This window comes from Episyrphus balteatus, chromosome 2, assembly GCF_945859705.1.
Source record: "Episyrphus balteatus chromosome 2, idEpiBalt1.1, whole genome shotgun sequence".
NCBI classification, from domain to species: Eukaryota; Metazoa; Arthropoda; class Insecta; order Diptera; family Syrphidae; genus Episyrphus; species Episyrphus balteatus.
The window spans coordinates 47,757,847-47,779,282 of record NC_079135.1 but is presented as its reverse complement, the minus strand read 5'-3'; the positions used below and the strand labels follow the sequence as shown (position 1 = coordinate 47,779,282).

Sequence of the window (21,436 nt, the reverse complement as noted above, 5' to 3'; positions counted from 1 at the left end):
AATTTATCTGCGAATGTGAATAACGGATATAAGTGTTCATATAAAAAAAAACTGGTTCCAATATGTCTTGCACAAAAAAGGGAAATGGCAAAAAAGTGAGATGAAGTGAACTAAGTTGTACAACTAAATAAGGAAGAAAAACTAATTCATTCATCAGAAATACATTATTTATTTTTAAATATACAAATTTTAACCGTTTTTTGAAAACATGCCAAGTAAAACAAATTTAATTTGATAAACATTTAAAATAACAATTTTGTTGCGGCAATTTATTGAGTCGTACAACTTAATGACGTGCAAGTTTTAAAATAATAAGTTCCAGGTTCATAGCAATATAAAATGGTGTTTTTTAGACCCGTTATTTAAGATTTGCTCATCTAGGTCTTTGGTTTTTGTGGTATCTACAAAATCAAGTGTGATTTTTTTTGGGTATGGGGGTAATTTTAGATTTTACACATTTTATTTTTGAAATACGATATGACGAATTCCGGAACGGAATTAAAGAACATGGCTACTTTACGAAAGTTTTATGATCAGATGCAAGGTGCAAGGCGAACTGAATTTCTATTGGCACGTTATTCGCAATATTACACTTAAATGAAAAACAATTTACACTTAAGAATCTTAAAACATTTTTTCTTCCAAACTTGCAAAAATATTGCACTGAATCTGCCAAATTAAACTTCATAGAACAATTACAAAAAATTACTTTCACTTCTGACAGTTTGAAACGGTTTGAGTTTTCAAAATTGAGCTTTTTTAATAAGCCGTTGAATGGTTCTAACGATTTCGATTAAAATTTTTGTGTAAACAAACATACCTATTCCTACTGCGCGAACAGTCGTACTTTTTTTAAATAAACGAGATTATTTTTGAATTTTTTTATAGTAGCTTAAAAAATATGGGGTGAATAGGGGGAAAAGGAAAAAAACTCAGATTTCATGTGTTATTTACCACTCCAGAAAAAATTGAATCGAGATATCCGACTAGATTTTTATCAAGATTTACACGTACAAGTACTTTCACACATACTAGTATGTTGGACATTAATCTAAATAGTTGTTGCTGTTTTCTACAAGATTTTTTCTAAACAGATTTTCCCCTGTACTGAATCTCCAGGGGAATTTCGGAATCCATTTCTAGGGAAGTAAAAATCATGAAATGACAGTTTAATTACCTTGGATATTTACTGCCGATAAATTTCAAGGGAAACTTTTCATGATCAAAGGATTCTCAGAGAATTTTTTAATTCACGGTATACCCCAATTACAAAAAAAAAAACAGATTTCTTAAACAAATGGAAAACGCTTTCGTAGTTTTCTTTTTATAAAGTAATTCAAAAGCAATCTCTTTTGTTACTACAAAGTTTTTGCTTAATTAAAGGAGCTCACACACCAGAAAATCCTGCTCCTAAATAAAATACAAAGTTTGTGGGGTATTACGATCGTTCAAAACTCATAGTTATGTTTAAATTGCGATTACGTTTCAAAATAAGTAATTGATTTTGAAAAAGGATCCTCTTTTTATTTTATATATTCTACTTTTTTTTTATAAAGAGAGCGCACTAAAGGGATTAGTCTACCCTCAATATGGTGAACTCAGTACGAGCATTAGGAGGGGTTTGAAAGGAGATGCTGATGAACATTATTTTTGAAGTTCTGAGTTTCGAAATGCGATGGAAAAACAGTCGATACTACACCAACACAACGATTATTTTCTAGATGGCTGCCGGTTAAAATATAAAAAATTAAAAAAAAAAAGAAAATTTGTATTGTTATTTTTCGAAGTTTTATTTCGAAATCTATCTTTATTGTTTGGTTTTATTTTACTTTTTTGCTAAAATAATATTCCAAAAATACAAATATAAATTATTTCTAACTAAATTTTCTTTATAACTTACAACCAAAGGAAACTTAAAATAAATTAGAGTATTATTTCAAATACAAATAAATTATAGAGAAATAGTTATGTATTTTGTTTTGTTTCAATATTATAATTTTTGTTATTTTAAATAAATTTAACATTTAGTATAATGAACAGAATAAACTAACGAAAAATTAAATAAAATGGTGAAGAAATTCTGTTTAATACCTATGCAGTAAATATCACAAAGTCAAATGAATGTATGTAAATTGTGTGTATGATTTGTGAGATTGATGATGAGTGGTTATAATTATGAAGTTTTAATTTTTTTTTAAATTTAATTTAAGAGTTAAAGAGTATTGCTTTTTTTGGGCGACGCGTTTTGTTTTTCTTTTATACAAAGAAAATATGATAAATTATTAATGTTAGTTTTTACATTATTTACAATTATTATTCCTAATTTTAATGACTGATACGACGATTGAAAAGATGTCATCTAAAACTAATACCACATTTTTTAGTTATTTGTGGCGTGTGAATTGAAGCAATAGAAAGGAGTAACGGAACATCGTTTTCGGTTAGATTTAGTGCTGTGGTTACAGCACTTAAGGAACAAAAATCGGTGGCCAGTAAAAACGATGCCAGTGACTCTGAATGCATGTAGATTTCTTGTAGTTTGGATTCCAGAAATGAGAGACACTAAAAGTAAATGAAAAAAATATTATACTTTGTTAATTTTTTTTCGAATTTCAAAAAACTTACTTCATAAGCAGGTATTCCAGAGCTGTTCATAGTATACACTGTTTCAAGCATTGAAGCAACCAATTGTGACATGCCAACTGGCCCACTCACAACACTCGAGAAAGGAATCGTTTGGTTTTGAGATGATATAATTTTGACATCCCTAGAATTTCAAAATTTAATAAATATACACTAATTGAAAAGAAGAAAATGAATTCATACCAATTTTCCATATCGGCTATTACTGCTACATTTTCAGCTGGTGTTGAAATTAACGAACCAGAATGTGTAGCTAGGGCAAGATCTTCTCTGACATTTAATTCCCATTTATGTGGAGGTGCTGATGTTCCCTTTTATGAAATAAAAAACATGCTTAGAATATCTGTTTTTGAATAAAATCCATTCAATGATCTAAGCTTACCTGTAAAACCATATCAGATACGTAATGATCATTAATACTCAAAAATAACGAAGGAATGAATCCAGCTTTAAGTTTAATGTCACACTTTGCTACTGCATCTTCTTCCATTTGCTGCTCCTTAATGCCCGGCACTGGCAATACAACTAAATTCACATCAGTTGGCTTTCGAACCTTTATCATTTTAATATTTCTGGTTTCGATCGAGGACACAGATGCCGAAGATTTGGGGTCACTATTGCTCTCAATAGCAGGTTGATTATTATACACGGAATGATCATCATCAGTATCGAATTCCAATTCAGTAGCATTCGATGGTGTCTGATATGATTTGTTGCCATTCGTTGAATTTTGACAGAACTCACAGAATTCTGATGTTAGTGAAATATCTTCCTTAGCAGCCGATGTGGCTGCTGCAGCTGATGCTGCTGCTGCTGCTGCTGCTGATAATGCACTCGTCCCAGCTACTGCAGATGATCCACCAAACATATCAAATTTTTGTGGTTTCTCCATAAAATCATAATCACTTAGATTCTTGTTCTTCATATAATTCGCATAGATCTGAGGATATTGGACGAAATCGAATTTCACCCCGGAATGTTTCTTATGCGAATTATGATGCGGATGGTGTGGACAAATTGGTTTCCTCGACGATGATGATGATGATAACGCCTCAGATTGACTTGAAATAACTTCTTCGGCAAGATCTTCAGTGCTTCGCTTAATATTGACGAGTGGTTCGTTATCCCCTAATACAAAGACGACACCCTTGTTTTCGTGTTCCTGTTCTTTCTCCGAGATTATTTTTTGGTCATCGAAATATTTGACCTCGTTTTCACTAGTTGTGGTCTCTCTGATAGTTTCAACACCCCAAGCTAGGCGATTTCCCTTGCCAATACTGTTTTCAGTTATCAAATCTGACAGACTTATGTGTTTTTCATTGATTGGTTTTAATTCGGAAAATACACCGCTATTGCTACTTTCACTTTGGGGCATCCCTCTTAGACTATTAAAGCTTGTAGAACGTTTACCCAGTTTTCGATTCATTGGTAATTTATGCAGGTCGTTACAACTAACGCCCTCTTTTACTGCTGGTGCCCAAAAGAAAGCACTGGTGTTTTTCTGTCCCACTTCTTCGCTGGGTTCTATTTCAATGGCTTCCACAACACCAGCATCTTCTGTCTCCGTTGGTTCTACAGTCATTTCAATATTATCTGGAGTTGTTACGGTAAGCTTTATTCTCTCTTTGCATCGATCTTCCTGTCTGAGATTGCTTAGAGAACCTTTCATAATGCCTGGATCCATCAAATAATTTCCTATTCGAAGTTCTTGCTTAACTAATCTAGAATCACGAAATGCCAGAACATTTGGAATATCATTCATTCGACTTATGTTTAATTCTTGAGGAAATTCTATTTCATCATCATTACTACCGCACATTTCAGTTAAATTAGTCTTACATGACGATGTTCTAGTTAACCCACCAAGACCTTTAGTCGACGAAGAAGCCTTATTCGATATGGGGAAGAAACTATTCGCATTGATATTTGAATTATTTTTGGCAGAAGCTTGATCGTTGCTTTGATTCATGATGATATCGTTAATCACCTCTTTATTGAAATCTTCACATTTTGAAGTTCTTCTTATTTCTCCACAACGAATAAAATACGTTAAAATATTGAGTAAACGTTCAGTTGGTAGTTTTTCAGTTCCGTAAATTATTGTTCGAGAGAGTTTGGGAGGTGTACCAACAGCACCATACAAATCACCTATTTGTGCCCACAACACATTGTAGGGATACTTTTGGGAGACTTCAAGAAGTTTTGCTCTTTGTTCAATAGCAGCAGCACTCGATTTTGTTGGTGTATTGAAATTCGAAATAGTTGAAACCCAGCCAAGATGGTGGGTGAGTATAGCTGTTAATACTGTGCTCACAAAGCTGAAAATGATAAAAGAAAATTAATAAACTATTAATTCTGATTTTTACAAAAAACTTACAAATTAGTGTTTTTAGTATCAGCCATTGATAATAGGGAGCACAACTCATGAACAAATCGATCAGCAACGCTTTTTGAGTATTTACTCCCACTTGTTGTTATACTCAACCACACAGGAACGTTTATCCGTGGAGCCTTGAAAAGATCCAGTAACCATTGCGTTGTTGCTTGCCACGCATGTACCATGATCTTAAAGAGAAAATTTATATTTTAACTTGGGGAATAAAACAAATTTATTAAACCTTTACCTTTAAGAATTCCTTATGATTGATATAGGCTTTTTCCGAAGATATCCGAAGTCGACCCAACATTGATTCCAACAGAGCTATATGTTCTGAGCAAAACATCTCCATTTCATCCTCAAAAGATTCACTCATTGTTATACACACAGCGAGGCCAAGTCTTGGTCGGCGCATCATTTTGTGGGAATAACTTACATCACGTCGACGTCCTATTTCAGGATTACTTCGACTTTCATTTGCTACACTGGTCCGACGATATTGTGAAGCTACACAACCTTCACTTCCACCACTCGTCTGTGGTGTACTGTGAAAGTTGTTGTCACTCAAAAAACCGATGAAATCATTTAAAGAATTCTGATTCTCAAATGACGTTAAGAGATTCCGAGAGATTCGACGTTGTAGGCTGCCATCACTAGACATGTTACTGCCTTGTGTAGCCGAGGCCAAATACGACGAGTCGAGACTAAATTTTCGCATTGATTCTGGATCGGATATCACTGAACCTAAGCTACTTCGAGTTGAATACTGATAGGAGAGACTTCCAGTTGTGACAGTCCACTGGTCGTTGGATGTTGTGCCACCGCTATAACCTGAATCACCGGTACTGTAAGTGGCCGAATAACGTTTGGCGGTTATATTAACATTGGCATCGGGTACATCCAGAGGATTAGTAAATCTGTCACCGATTCGCTCTGAAATGTCTGAATTTTTTCGATCCACATTGAGCATAGAAAATGAGTTCATTGAGAATCCATCTACAGAGCTGTGATCACTGGTAATTGAATTCCTTGGCGTCAAGTGACCAGCGGATATATGGTGTGGTGTTGTACTATTTGTTATTGAACTCATTGGCGAGAGAAAGACTTGGGAACACAACATACGAGGTGGAGATCTTAGCCAGTGAACCTTAAGAGCAGTACCGCGAAATGACATGGCCAATGCTCCGAAAACCATTTCTCCAACTGTAGGAATATCAGCCATGCTGGGTCGATTATGCTAAAAAAAATATAAAAAGTTAAACCCGAGAAAAAATTTTTTTATTGAAAAATTTTATTATTATTATTAATGTCTCAGATAATAAACCAAAGTCTACTTTCAAAAGAATTTGAAAAGTCAAAGAGACAACATCTAGTATTTAATAGTCACAACCATTTTCATGAGAAATTAAAAACACTGATTTTAAGAAAAAAAAAAGTATTATAAATCAGATCGTAAATTCCAGGAAAGAAACTGCATTCTTTAGTCGACACACAATGGAATTAACAGAGCCCACTACACACTTCATCCCACAACACAGTCTCGTGATGCATGTGCTTTTTTTTTTCTTTTCATTAACAAACCAACCATCAATTAACTGATTTCTTATAGAAAGGAACATACGACAACGTGTGCAGCTCAGACAATAATTTGAATTTGTATTCAGACGCAGACGAGACAGCTTACACGGCAATTTAAGTCGTTGACACAAAGAACTTAAACGTTTAGCTTTCAACCTGTCTTAAATCTTTTGCACATGATTACTTAAAGTTATTTATTCAAAAATGAAATTAATCCAATTAACAGTCAAAGATTTTTATATGAAATGGAATAAAAGCAATGTTTTGAGAAGATAAATTAATTTTTGCCAGAGCTGCCTTGGATAACATCATTTTACTAACAATGAAACCCTGCAACTAGTTTTCCTTTAGAAAATAATCATAAAGACCAAAAAAAGTTAACCCCACGAAGAATATCCCATGACATGTTTGGGTGAAGGTTAGAGCAACAAAATCCGTCTTAAAGCAATATGGGGAAACCCAAAAGTCCATGAAATCGAATACCCTTTTATACACCCGATAGAATAAATTACAGAATGCCAGAAATATTTCTGGCAGTAGTTTGAGGCTTTAGAGAAAACATGCAAAATTTAACTTTTCTCAGAGTTTTAGAAGGAGGGTCAGGAGCTTGTATCTTTTTTAATAGATAAAACTACGTTGCTAATAGTCAGTTAGACTATCAGAAGAATAAATGTCAATATAAAAAAAAAATTATTCCTAGGAATATCTGACTATTGACAAATCGGCCCTTAATAAAAAAAAAATGTTTAAGATTTTTGACACAGCTTTCACTTTTTGAATTTATTTGGTCTAAAACGATTCTCATTATTTGAATAACAATATCCAATGAATGAATAAACTTCAGGACACCATACGAATTCTACTGTTAATTTTCCAGAAAACGAGAATCGCTTACGGCCGATTTCTTCACAGAGTCCTAACGCTAATACCGGTCCTAGTCCTAAAGTTAGTACTCAAATCAGTACCAACTCATTTCTTCACCCAAGTACTAGGTCCTAAAACTGTCAATTTAGGACCGAGTACTAGTTAGGACCTGGTCCTAGCTAGCTCCTCAAAATCGATTAGTACCTGGTTATTATACGAATCGTTAGTACTCAGATCGGTACCAAGTGATTTCTTTACAAAAGTCCTAAGCCTTAGTACTGTCAAATTTGGTACCGAGTATTAGTTAGCACTCGGTATTTATTAGGACCTCAAAATCGGTAGTCTAGCGGTTAGTACTTCAATCAAAGCAATGGATTTAATTATTTTTAAGAGATATCTAGCAGATTTTTTAATTTCTTGGGTGTTGTTGCACTTGACAAGTGCGTTTCTATTGATTTTAATGATTTGGATGATTTTGTTTTTATTTACTAAAAACATAATAACCGATTTTTTGCATTAGATATAATTCATGAATAATAACGACAAATACGTTCAAAGCAATTTTTGAATGAATTATTTAAAAAAAAATCGTTGGCACTGCATTTCTGATAGGAAAACCATGGTTAAGTATAAATATAAATGGAGTCACCTACATACAATATTCACTTAAAATATCACCTTTCGGTACCATTTTACGGGCAGAGTACATGTTTTAGAATTCGTGATGGCCGTGTGAAAACCATCTTCCAATTTCCAACGCAAAATGTGTTTGCAAAAGTATTTTATTTACAAATAGTATTGAAGATTATGCTCAAACTTGTCTTCATTCTGTTCGTCCTATGACTGTTATAAAAAAAAACTGTACCAAAACAATAAAGCTGCAGTTTTTCTAAAACGTTATTTTTATTTAGATATGAATGTACATTATGAACAAACATCCCCATAGTATTCGTCTTTTTTATTACTTATTTTAAAATGATTTTTTTTCGGTCGGCGACTTTCACAAGCAATAGCCAATCTATATTCGTTGGTGAACTAGTTACCAGTCTTGCCGACTATTTTGTACATGATCCAGACATTATCTTCATTCTTGATTGTGACAGTTCTTAATAGAATTTATCTTCTGTTCTTGTTGGCTTCTTTTCAATCTTCACAATATTTTTTAAAAATTATTGTAATGATAATTTCATTAATTTACTGTTTTTTGTATATTTTTCATTTGGTTTAATCTCCTGAAATATCAAAATAAAATATTTCAAACATCAAAATATTGTCAGAATGACAGTTAGACCAGTTTTATACGTATTATTTCTTAGGACTGCGTTGTGAATTTAGATCAGGTCCTATATATGTGAAGAAATGCTCGGGTCCTAACTTTTCCTTAGGACCGAGTACTAGTGCTAGGACCTGGTCTAGCTAGACCGGGTACTAAGCTGACTTAGGACTTATGTGAAGAAATTGGCCGTTAGACGAGTGGAACAAAAAAAGATATTCAATTCAGCTCTATTCTGCTATTCGATTCACGTGGATCAAAAGATTTCCTTCCTTCCACTCCAAACTGGCTTTGAAAAACGTCTTACTTTTCACAGCAAAGCGTTATCTCTGTCTGATTTACGGCCAATTTCTTCACATAAGTCCTAAGTCAGCTTAGTACCCGGTCTAGCTAGACCAGGTCCTAGCACTAGTACTCGGTCCTAAGGAAAAGTTAGGACCTGAGCATTTCTTCACATATATAGGACCTGATCTAAATTCACAACGCAGTCCTAAGAATTAATACGTATAAAACTGGTCTAACTGTCATTCTGACAATATTTTGATGTTTTAAATATTTTATTTTGATATTTCAGCAGATTAAACCAAATGAAAATTATACAAAAAACAGTAAATTAATGAAATTATCATTAAAATAATTTTTTTTAAATATTGTAAAGATTGAAAAAGAGGCCAACAAGAACAGAAGATAAATTCTATGAAGAATTGTCACAATCAAGAATGAAGATAACGTCTGGATCGTATACAAAAGTATCGGCAAGACTGGTAACTAGTTCACCAACGAATATAGATTGGCCATTGCCTGGGAAAGTCCGAAGACCAAAAAAAAAAAAAATCATTTTAAAATAAGTAATAAAAAAGACGTTAACTATGCGGATGTTTGTTCATAATGTATTCATATCTAAAAAATATAACGTTTTTGAAAAACTGCGGCTTTATTGTTTTGGTGGAGTTTTTTTTATAGCAGTCATAGGACGAACAGAATGAAGACAAGTTTGAGCATAATCTTCAATGCTATTTGTAAATAGAATGCTTTTGCAAATACATTTTGCGTTGGAAATTGGAAGATGGTTTTCACACGGCCATCACAAATTCTAAAACCTGTTCTCTGCCCGTAAAATGGCACCGAAAGGTGATATTTTGAGTGAATATTGTATGTAGGTGACTCCATTTATATTTATACTTAACCATGGTTTTCCTATCAGAAATGCAGTGCCAACGATTTTTTTTTTTATAATAATTTATTCAAAAGTTGCTTTTTCGTTATTATTCATGAATTATATCTAATGCAAAAAATCGATTATTATGTTTTTGGTAAATAAAAACAAAATCATCCAAATCATTAAAATCAATAGAAACGCTCTTTTCAAGCGCAACAACACCCAAGAAATTAAGAAATCTGCCAGATATCTCTTAAAAATAATTAAATTCATTGCTTTCATTGAAGTACTAACCGCTAGACTACCGATTTTGAGGTCCTAATAAATACCGAGTCCTAACTAATACTCGGTACCAATTTGACAGTACTAAGGCTTAGGACTTTTGTGAAGAAATCACTTGGTACCGATCTGAGTACTAACGATTGGTATAATAACCAGGTACTAGTCGATTTTGAGGAGCTAGCTAGGACCAGGTCCTACCTAGTACTCGGTCCTAAATTGACAGTTTTAGGACCTAGTACTTGGATGAAGAAATGAGTTGGTACTGATTTGAGTACTAACTTTAGGACTAGGACCGGTATTAGCGTTAGGACTCTGTGAAGAAATCGGCCGTTAGAAAATTTGTATGAGTTAAATTTTTGCCCCCATTTAAACGCTTCTTATTTTAGACTTCTACGTGAATCGAATATCAGAATAGGGCCGATTTTCTCTCGGTTAGTGAACCAGAATACGCTCCATGAGTTTCCTATAACTACCTTGGGTTCCTTGTTTCTTGGACATCTCGACAAGGCGATTATTTCATAACAAAAACAAAATATCTTTTGAGCACCAACGTAAAATTTCGCGCCTCTTTATTACTATTTAAAGGAACAACCTCCCCGCCAACAATTCAATAGTAATACTCGTGATTTAAAGAATGCTCATCAGTTAGCTTTTCAGACCAATAGACGACATACTGTCAATTGTCAAATACAAAGATTCCTCGTTCTATGCGTTGGAGCGCGTTCGACCCGTCTTTTTTCTTTCTTATTTTAAAACTCAGAACTTGATCCATTTAGTACGTGTAAAATATATAAAAAAATACATTAGACATTCTATAAAGGGTGGCAACTCTCAATACAATATAACAACTCAATTATTGAAATGTGTTATGTTATCACATGACTTGATTTGGTTTTTGTTGTTGACTAGCGGCAAACAAAACAAAAAAAAAAAAAAACATTTTAAAGAAAGTATAGTGACTCGCTCTCAAGTTAGAAAATTCAAAGACAGTCACTTTTATGATAAATGTCAAGAGGGCAATTTTACTTTTAATTTTCTAACTAGTTACCACAGGTCGTATGGAGTAAGTATTGGAGTTATTTTTTTATAAATATGAAATCATTTTTTAATTGTTTTTAACATTAAAAGTGTTTAGACCTTTGCTCAAACTCTCACTGTCATAGGGGCATTCTCAAATTAAACAACATCTTTTACAAACTCTCAAATTAAATAAAAATCACATTATCATCTGCATGGAGATGTTGAAAGATACACAATGCGATTATGAATTTAATTACAATTGTATACTCACTCATATTGATTATTATCATTAATCGACTTGAAAGAATATTTAAATGCATGTGTATAATACTACACATGTACGTTGGCGTCGAATGAGACATGGTCAAGATGTCATGTGAGCCACACCACACACGTAGGAAGGTATTTTTATGACGTCAGTTGAAATGTTTGCGGTAATAAACACAACAAAACGCACAAACGTACGATAAAAAAGAATGATTTAAAGATCAATAATTTACGTTTAATTAGTTTGTATAAATGATTGATTCTTGTGTAGTGAAACGTTTTCACATATGTATGTATATTTATAAAGCATGTGACAAGTAGCACGAGTTATAATAATTTATAGTCTTTGTTAGCTTTTATGAAAGGTGTTTCGGATTGTAGTTGTGATTATTTTGTTATCCATGTACAAATATCGCTTTGACAGTCACTTAGTCTGCAAGAATTTTTTTTAAACGAATTTACCTTCATGAAATCTGATAACGTTTATTAGCACAACTTTTTAATTGTTCTAAGAAATTGTAGTTTTAATGATATATTTATAAATAAATAATATTATGAAATCAGAATTTTGAAACAATAACAGCTGATCGATAACCATTGGAATAATAGTTTTTTTAGAGTGAAAGGTTACCCGAACTCTAAATCCAAATCTGGAGAGGTGCTACAAAAACCCACTTAAGCATTTATATTGATATAAGATCAATAGATAGTAAACCCAATTATTTCTATTGAGCACTGGCGTAATGGATCATGTATCTATTTGTTTTATCGACATTTTTAAAAGCACAGTACTTAGCTCTCTAAGCAAGATGCACTTTGAACGCTCTGACAATTCCTCGAAATAGATAGAACCCGTAAGGAAAATTTCAAAGTTATGGTAATATTTTATTTTCATTTTGAATTTAAAAAAAAACTAAAGTTTATTAAAAAGTTCTATTTCAACCTTAGGCATTCTTTCAATCTTAAACTTTGGCTTCTTATAAATTCCATCTTGAAAATAAAAAAAAATATACTTACTTTATATAAACATCCATCAGCTGCTTCCACATATCCATTCGATTGTCCTTTAAAATGATGTTTACCACCATTTATGTCTGAATTGACGCTTATATTTTCATCAATAATCTTATGGGCAGTACTGAGTCTTATTTCGAAATCTTTTAATGTGACTTTTTGTAAGGCATTTGAGTCAAAAAGCAATCGTCTGCCACGACTGTCACACTCTCTGAATAAAAGTACACGTACTTGGCCGGCATCAAATGGAAATTGACTGCAATTGAAGAAAAATTTGTTTGTTAATTAAATTAAAATTGAAAAAAATTTTAATATAATTTTTTTTTAAAATTGGATTTCGATTGAGCTGTTAGAATGCATACAACTTTCCTATATTCCGCAATTCAATATTAGAGGCTTGAAAGAAATCACATTTTAAAAGCCGTTGAGGTTAAATTTCATGCGCCCAAAATAATAATCCTTATAATTCCAAGTTGAGTCTATCACACAAAACGAACCCTGCAAACCGTACTCTTAGCAGAGGCTTTCGATGTTTGTTTTTCTGATTGCCTGGCAAATGCCTTAAATTGTTCATATTTCTTTTTGTTAAAAAAAATCACTCCTGAGTTATAATAGTTATCAGACTACACCCAACAGCTGCAGCCATTTAAATGAAATAATTGTCCATATCCATACTCTATCGGACAATGTACTCTCTACAACTCAGAAAACACTTTTGAATCATATTAAAAGATTTTATTTTTATATCAATTTTTAAAAATAATTTCCGGTATATTTTTGGTGCAGCTCATTAAAATTTCATTCAAATTCAATTAATTGGCAATGTGTTATAAAATAACAAAGTCATATTTATGTAGATAGACTGTTTAGTTCATTTTGAGAACATTCGTCACATAGTAGTCTTTTAATATAGAATAACGACTTTACATTCGTTTTTTGTACAAATTGAAATATCAGACATATTAACGATTAGACAAATTGACAGACCAGATAAGATACATTTTTTTTTGTGGAACCGGCTAAGCTTCTAATGCTATTTGTTTTATGCACACTTAGTCTTATAGTATTGCAAGTAAAAAGATATTATCATTTCGGGTGATAACTGATGTCATGAGTTTGTGTTTGCTTTCTTTCAATGTCTCTTTTTGTTCAATGTAACTCGTGAATTTGTTTAAAGCTCACAAAAAAAAATAAAGTTTCATCTGTTTGCTTTTCTACAACATATACTTGCGAATATCTCTCATTTATCTAATATTGCTTTGCAAACCATTTCTAGACATTGAATATTTAATTTGAGTTCAACTTAAATATAGAAAACACGTGAGTATTACTCACAAAAAAAAAGAAGACGGATCCTCTTCTCTTCTTTTTTTTTGTTTCCTTTTGAATTTAATTTAATTACACTGGTTTATCGTCATCGATTAAAGGTGGATGTTGTTTTTTTCTGACGGAATTTATATACGAAATCGAGGTTAAAATTGTATGTTTGTATGTACAAATGTGTGAAGGTATTTGTGGTACTTCCGTCGATACAAAGTAGCAATATGCATACACTCAATTAAAGACTATGGATTTTAAAACAAGTTTAACATTAAACTGTGCAAATTAAAAATACTATGTACTCGAAAAAGTTTTTGAAATTGCTTAAAAATAACTATTTCCATGATTATGAAAAATCCATTCTACAAAAATATGCAATGTAAAATATAAAAACACAAGTGGTATAATTGTACATACTTTTTTCCAAGTTTTATTCCAATTAATAGAATATATAATATTTCCTTTTGTAATTTTTTGAAACTAGATCAACTCGTGATGGAGTGATTTGAAAGCTATTTGCATTTGGAAAATGTTCCGTGATATTGTTATGATTTTGAGGGCTAGTGAGAATAAAAAGTTAATCGGCCCGAGGTAATCCATCGGAGCGGATTTTTTCCGATTTCATCCGAATCGCACAGTTTTACCTGTCGGAAAAACACCTCGAAGCATATTTCGTATGAAATCGGAGAATTTTCCGCTCCGACGGATACCTCGCTAGGGCCGAATAAATGGATATTACTCCAAATAAAATAATGTGTAGAAAATATGTAAACGTTCTGGAATCACATCATAATAAATTATCATCTTGTAATATCAAATGGGCTTTTATAGTGTTAAAATGTGCATAATACTCCAAGAATCATTGAATTGAATAAGGGACATCACTGCCGTGCTAAGCAAAAAGGGCGCATATCCATTTTTGTAGTTTTGAGATAAATGCATTTTACTGAATAAGGAAAGAGTTGAGAATTGTTAATGTGCTCAGTTTTAAAGGGATTTTAAGCAACTTGTAGTAGGAAATATATATTTTTATTTTACACAATAATAATATAATATTCAAGCTTCCCAAATGTGTAAAAAAAATATTTTTTTTTTAATTCCTAGTTTTAGAAAAATGCATTTTTCTATTAGAGAATACAGCGGATTAATATCGTTGTGCTCATCTTCATTGACTATTTTGAGCCACTTGGAATTGGAAATGAGATGTTTTTAGCTAACATATAAATGAGGCATTGTTTCAGGATGTCAAAAATACACTTAACTCAATTTTGGGTTTTTGGCTCATACGCCCTTTTTGCTTAGTACGGCAGATCAAGTTCCTTAAGTTTACAGAGCGAAGTAGGTTAGGTTAGGTATAAATTGCTGTCAGGAAAACAACTGACAAACTATCAAAATTTCTATGCTACAGTAAAAAAGTCAAAGTCGTAAAAAAATCAATCTCATTCCACATTAATTATTGTGTAAGGACTTAACCAACTTGTCATAATGGATTCACTTTTTGATCTTTTTAGTCTCATTTGATAAGAGTAATAAATAAAAGTAGGTAATTGAATAAAATCCCAAATTTTGGGTGTATGTAAACAATCAATTGTTAAGAAATATTATTCAACGATACCCATAAAATTTATTGAATGAGTTAACATTTAGGCATGAACATTTCATAGAAAGCGATAAGATAATTTTTGTAATGTTCAATTACATTAATTTTATTAAGTGATTTGCTAAAAATAATTAAAAATAAAAGTTGGTATGACATCAACACTGAAAACAGAATTTAAAAAAATGGTTTTAAAATTACATTCATGAATGGGTTTTAAAATTCAAAACATAAAATCTGAAAAAAGTAGTAAGTTTTTTAAACGGTCTTTCTATGAAAGCTGACAAATAAGAGCTTTAAATCCTAATAAATAATAATTATAACAAACAAGGCTCAGATGCTATGTATTGAATTGTAAAAATGTTAGAATATATGGACCGCTATAACCTATAGTTGTGTAAATATCTGCAAAAAGCTGTGTCGAAAATTGTTCCGTTTCTAAGATAAGATACAAATATGTCATTACCTCATTATTATACTAATTAATAGCAATGTGTTCTTTAACTAATTTATTTCTCCAAATTCTGTTTTTGTGACTTGGAGCCCTCCATATATCGCATTTATATGACTTCATTGGGAATACCAACTTAAAAGTAAACCACATTTTGTAACACTGGACTGCAACTAAAAAACTCTTACAAAATGTTACCTTGATACGTCAACGTAGGTGAATTTTTCGCAGAAAAATTAAATCTTAAAAATAAGCTTATAAAAATCAAATTATTATTTGTAAAATTATATTATTATTTTTTATAAACCAAATTCTTAAAATTTAATCTTAGCAATCAAAATTAATCCATGGTCATACAATTTGATACATGTGGTAACTCTAAGGTATTCATACATTGTTCTTAGCTTATTACTTAAAATTGTCTAATCTTATCAGCACAACATCACGAGTTTTGATGAAAAAAAAACAACAAACTGAAAAAAGCTCAACGCTCTCTTTTTTCTGTAGATGTAGATATTTTAAAAATAGTACCTACATTACTTCTTTTTCTTGTGTGCATCATTTGTTTTTGTTTTTTTTTTCTTCTCATTTCATCTTTTATCCTCTTCTGTGTATAGAATATCGACTACTCTGTTTTGGGGCATAATTTCTCACCGACAGCAAACAAAAACAAAAAAAACAAACTTTCAAAAACAAAAACGAAAGAAATAAAAATAAAACAAATTTATTCACAAACATTCATTCATACGTACGTATATCTTAAGTTCATGACATAATAATCACGGGAGAAACGGCGTACGGCATGCTGCTAGCCTAGTCATGTGATGGCTCGCACATTCACATACAGAGCAGTGGCATTAGCAGTAGCAGCAAGCTAACCCGTAGTCAAAGATTTATTCGAAAGGGGTTGTTTCTGAAATATAATGACCGTTATGTGTTTATTTTTTTTGGAGAAGATACACTTGTTTATTATTTATATTACGATAATTAATTATTGATGCCATATTAATAAGTGGAGTTGTAGCTATCAATTTAATCTGAAATTGTTGGAATAGAATTCAAATTTTTAAATAATTTTTTTACATGATTTTTTAATAAAATCAAGTCAATTGTATCATCTTCATTCATGTTTTGTCTTTGATAAGTACGTAGAAGTTGGATGAGTCAGAATCTTAATCATATTTGGTAATAATCAATTAGATAACGTAAACTAATGCAAAATCTATCTGATTTTGATAAGTTTTGATTTACTTAAAGAGGCAAAAGAAAGATATCATTTAAAAGTTTAACACAAAACTCCATTTCTCATTTTGAGTTGAATGTGTCTACTCTCTTTTACAGAAATATTATCGTTCCCCGTGCTTTCGATCCTCGGAAAATACATTTAGAACATTAGATAAAGTATCAAAAACAAGTCAACGCTCTCTGAATAAAAACATTTTATATGGTCGGTAAAAACCATTTTATGTTCGAACAATCAGTGGCACTTTAGTGAAATTTAAATAACCACCCGTATTCTGCTATTCGATTCACGTGAATCGAAAGATTTTCGTCCTTTACCACGTCAACATGGCTTTGAAAAAACGCTAAATTTATAAAGCAAAACGTTGTTTCTGTGTGTTTTAGAAATTTTAAAGAAACAAAAATTGTTTAAGTTTAATTTTAAGCAGAATACAGCCGCACATTATTTCTTCTTTTCACAAATAAAATAATAATACATATTTGTAATCGGTCTTATCCCTCACTTGGGAAACCGCGTTTCATAAATTATTTTTTACTTCGGGAACGATTTTGAAATTAATTCTTGAAAATTTACGCACTAACAATCAAAGGTACACGTTACCATAAGTGAAAAGAAAATTGTTATAAAGTGGCCAAAATGAATAACTCTACCAATTTGTTAAAAGTTCAAATGCATGTGAAATACATTTAAATCAATTAAGTTTTAATTCATAGACCATGTCATAAAGATAAGATGAAAACATGTGTTTTACAATTTTAGATATAAGGCCAAAACTGGCAGCAGATTGCTTACGTGTTAGGTATCGGGGACAATTATTGTGAAAAAAGTGCTATATAAATCGGTTACTTCTCACGCAATATATTCAAAGCTCTCGTGAATTAAAATTTCATTAAGGTACATTCCTTCTAAAACTGAAATCGCTAATGATCCTCCATACTCTTCTCACTTTTGCGAATCTATTTTTCAAATAATTTTGTCTATAATTTCATTGAATTTCATCGATGAGGGAATATTACAGTGATTCTGCCATCAATATTTTTCCAAAAGTAGTGGAGCACTGGTCTAAGATGAAATAATAAAACTTACACTGCAGGCCAAAAGTTTAAGTCTAACATAAGCAATTTATTTCATTTATGCCTGGTGGTTGATTTAATGAATTGAAGATTGAGGTTTTTACCTGTTTTTTATTACCTGGACATTAGGGTTCCTTTAAAAAAAATGGTGAAAAACGACTTGTATGGATTTGGGTTTTTCATCATTATACATTTTTACGACCTTTACTTGTTCATTAAGCATTTTTTTGGGATTCTTCAGTTATTCAGAAAACAACTTGTTCAAAATGGGAAAGTTGCGAAACTCAACAGGACTTTTTGAAGATAAACTACGATCTGTTTTTAGTAACAACAAGCAAATGAAATAGGCGAAAAACAGCACCCGAAATACATGCCGAAATAAACACAACACGAAATAAGCTGGTGTCTTGACAACGGTGAAACGGAGACTGATAGATGCTACACTATTTGGACGAGTTGCTATACAGAAATCCCAACTTCGAAAAACAAAACAAGGTAAAACGCTTAGTTCGAGATATTTGATACAATGTTTTCGTTTGCCGCTGTGCTGAACAAAAGATGCAGGCGGTTCAGTGATTGTTTGGGGTTGTTTCTCCTTAAGTGGAGTTGGAGATGTGACTCAAGTTATTAGAAGAATGGACAATAAGGCGTATAAGACGATATTGGAAGAAAACGTAGGTATTAATTCATTTATTTCTACTGGACTTAGATTAATTTGCGAAGGATTCGTATTTCAACAGGATAATGACCGTAAGCGCACATCCAAATTAACAGAGAGAAGACGAAGTCCATCTTAACGGCATACCAAAGCCATGACGTTTTGAAGGATTTGCTGATATACCAAAGATCCATTAAACCATTAACACTTAACGGGGCTATGATGAAATGGAAGACGGCTCGATTTGGTAATGAATTAAACTGTCGTATTTCTGACGGTACGAAGGTTGAAAGGTGTGTCAAGCACGATGGGAGGAAAACCATTGTATGGGGATATGTTTTACCAGTCAAACGGTCAAGTCCCTCGGAAAACGAGGCAGAGTAACCCTCTGTCTTAGGTGAAGGAAAATATCATCAACTGGATTGATCATTTGAGCACCAGATCCACCTAACTATTTTTTGTGAAATTCCATGATTGCTTACTTGCTTCGTATTTGTTTTCTCTTATTTCAAAACAAATTTATAAGAAAAAGTAAGACACATCTGTGTTTACCTAAAAATGTAGACAAACATCTATCAGATGTCATAGATCTATTTGTACTTCTAATATCCCTTCCCCCACTTTAACTACGTGTCTGATAATGAAGCTTCACTATCAAAACAGCTGCCCGCGAATTTTAATTTACATTATGCTTGTGTGCAATATTGTTTTTTTTTTTTTCTTCTTAAAAATTTGTTTAAACAGTTTTTTTCTTCTATATAAATTTAAAAGATATGTACATTTATTTGCATCAAGATAATATACGTAATTTACCTGATATAGTTTTTAGAATGAATCGATTGATTATTGTTTCTTTTATTATTGTTATTTGCAGATGATGGCGTCGCCGCCGGCGATGATGACGACGATGGAAAGAAGAGTTTATTAAATAGTGCCATAGCACGATATTTTCACCAATTCGACATAAATTGGATGACGTCCACTTTGTGAGCTTTAAATTGATTTTACTACTGTCCACCTGCATTGGGGATGTATAAAACAACGATAACAACGGATATTAGCGACGACGACAACGACGTCGACAAAGACATATTCCCAATCATCACTCTTTTACCCTTTTGGGTGTTTTTTGCTTATATTTGCAACCTAACTAATTGACTGCTGAATAATCACTTTCCTTTTTTTTTACTTCTTAGCATTTGTTACAAGTTTTTCATGCCAACATCTAAAATCACACTCTACATTGAGTTGGGATCAAAGCCGAAATTAAGAATTGAGTTTGCATTTTGGCAATTCATAAAACAATAATAATAATTAAGAGGAAATACACACACGATTATGAGAGAAGGAACAAAGAACAGGGGAAGAATGCTATACAACTCGTGGAAGGTACAATACAACCGAGAGACAACCAACGACGACGTTGTTAAAGAACACAAACGAATTAATCAACGATATCGATGTTTTTTTAGCGCAGATTGTTGCTCTTGCTCGCTTGAAGATAAAGCAACCACTAAGTAGGTTCTCTGTCCTATTCCGATACTTAAGTCAAGTGACTTACGAAAAAATAAGCTCCTCCGTCGCAGCCGTTTCCACTGCGCTGCGATTGTTTGTTTATGTTTACCATTGACGCATCGTTATGCAAAAAAAAAAAAAATGAAAGAAAGGAGGGAACAAAGTTTATAATATTGGCGTTTGGTTCTAATTTGAAGAGACGGAGGACGAGGAGAGAAATGAAATTGGGAAATTACTTGAGTTTAGGTCATCAATTTTGAAGTTCTTGGGATTTTGTTGGTGGTGAAAAACTGTCACGTTTGATTTATTTTCTTTTTTTTTTTTCTACTCGCCGTTCGATGTGCGGCGGCGACAACTACACACTAATGAAACAGTTCAATGATCTATTAAGCTTATCTGTTAATCAGTTAGCAATAATAAAAAAAAATACACATCGTCATCACTGCGAATAATAAAAGACAAAACACTTGAGCAAGAGAAATCACGTGCTTGAGTTTTATTTAGTTGAAAATTTCCCTGTCTCGTGAGCTCTGTTTCGTAGTCGTAGATAATTTGCAAATTAGTAGAGCGAAAAATTTGTATGCTTATTTTCTTGTAGCAAAAATTCGCAATTTTGATGGATATCCGGAAGAGTTTAATAGATTTTTTAAATGCAGATATAAATAAGTTATTTATAACTCAGTTTTGATTGTATTTTTTTATATTTGTTGAAGAAAAAAATTAAATTTTGCAACGAGCGGTAGGTTTTGATTTATTTATTTACCGAGGACTACCATTTTTTATTATGGCGGCTGTATTTGTTTTGCATAAGCGTCTGATTGTATGGTTTTCTCTTTCTAGTGGGTGATTTGTTAAATGTTAAACAAAGAGAGAAGATATATGGGTGTGTGTGTGTTTTAAAGTGCTGCCAAAATATATGAAGTGAAAGAAGAAGAAGAACTGTTTGATTACTTAAAAAATAGAGGATTTCGAAACGTTTTCCATTTGAATGGGGAGCATAAACAAAAAATACCAAGACTGGAAAATTTCGTACGTCTTTCCCCCCAAAACCCTTTTGTGGACAGTGCTGTCTGTGAATATATGTGAAAGCCACCACGTTGAT

The 21,436-nt window shown here is 32.2% G+C and overlaps 1 protein-coding gene and 1 long non-coding RNA gene across 2 annotated transcripts; one reads left to right on the top strand and one right to left on the bottom strand.

Annotated features, from left to right (window-relative positions):
• Positions 1–1,980: 1,980 nt before the first annotated feature.
• Positions 1,981–19,757, bottom strand: LOC129908584 (folliculin-interacting protein 2). The gene is made up of 8 exons (XM_055985190.1): positions 19,633–19,757; positions 12,481–12,733; positions 5,268–6,257; positions 5,021–5,208; positions 3,026–4,961; positions 2,827–2,954; positions 2,626–2,767; positions 1,981–2,562 (listed from the first exon to the last, which is right to left on the bottom strand). Exons 1-8 carry the CDS (start codon positions 19,755–19,757, stop codon positions 2,356–2,358), a joined length of 3,969 nt encoding a protein of 1,322 aa, XP_055841165.1. The 3' UTR covers positions 1,981–2,355.
• On the top strand, positions 10,975–20,815 carry LOC129908586 (uncharacterized). Its single transcript, XR_008771299.1, has 2 exons — positions 10,975–11,239; positions 19,694–20,815. It is a non-coding gene; the product is annotated as an uncharacterized LOC129908586 (long non-coding RNA).
• The last annotated feature ends 621 nt before the right edge of the window (positions 20,816–21,436 follow it).

What these genes read in the sequence shown, in the direction of transcription:
- LOC129908584 (XM_055985190.1), bottom strand. Translation starts at nt 19,757, where the DNA reads ATGGCACTATTTAATAAACTCTTCTTTCCATCGTCGTCATCATCGCCG. An exon ending in GATACTAAAAACACTAATTT is followed by an intron (nt 4,962 to 5,020) that starts GTAAGTTTTTTG and finishes TATCATTTTCAG; the next exon opens with CTTTGTGAGCACAGTATTAA. An exon ending in TATCTGATATGGTTTTACAG is followed by an intron (nt 2,955 to 3,025) that starts GTAAGCTTAGAT and finishes ATTTCATAAAAG; the next exon opens with GGAACATCAGCACCTCCACA.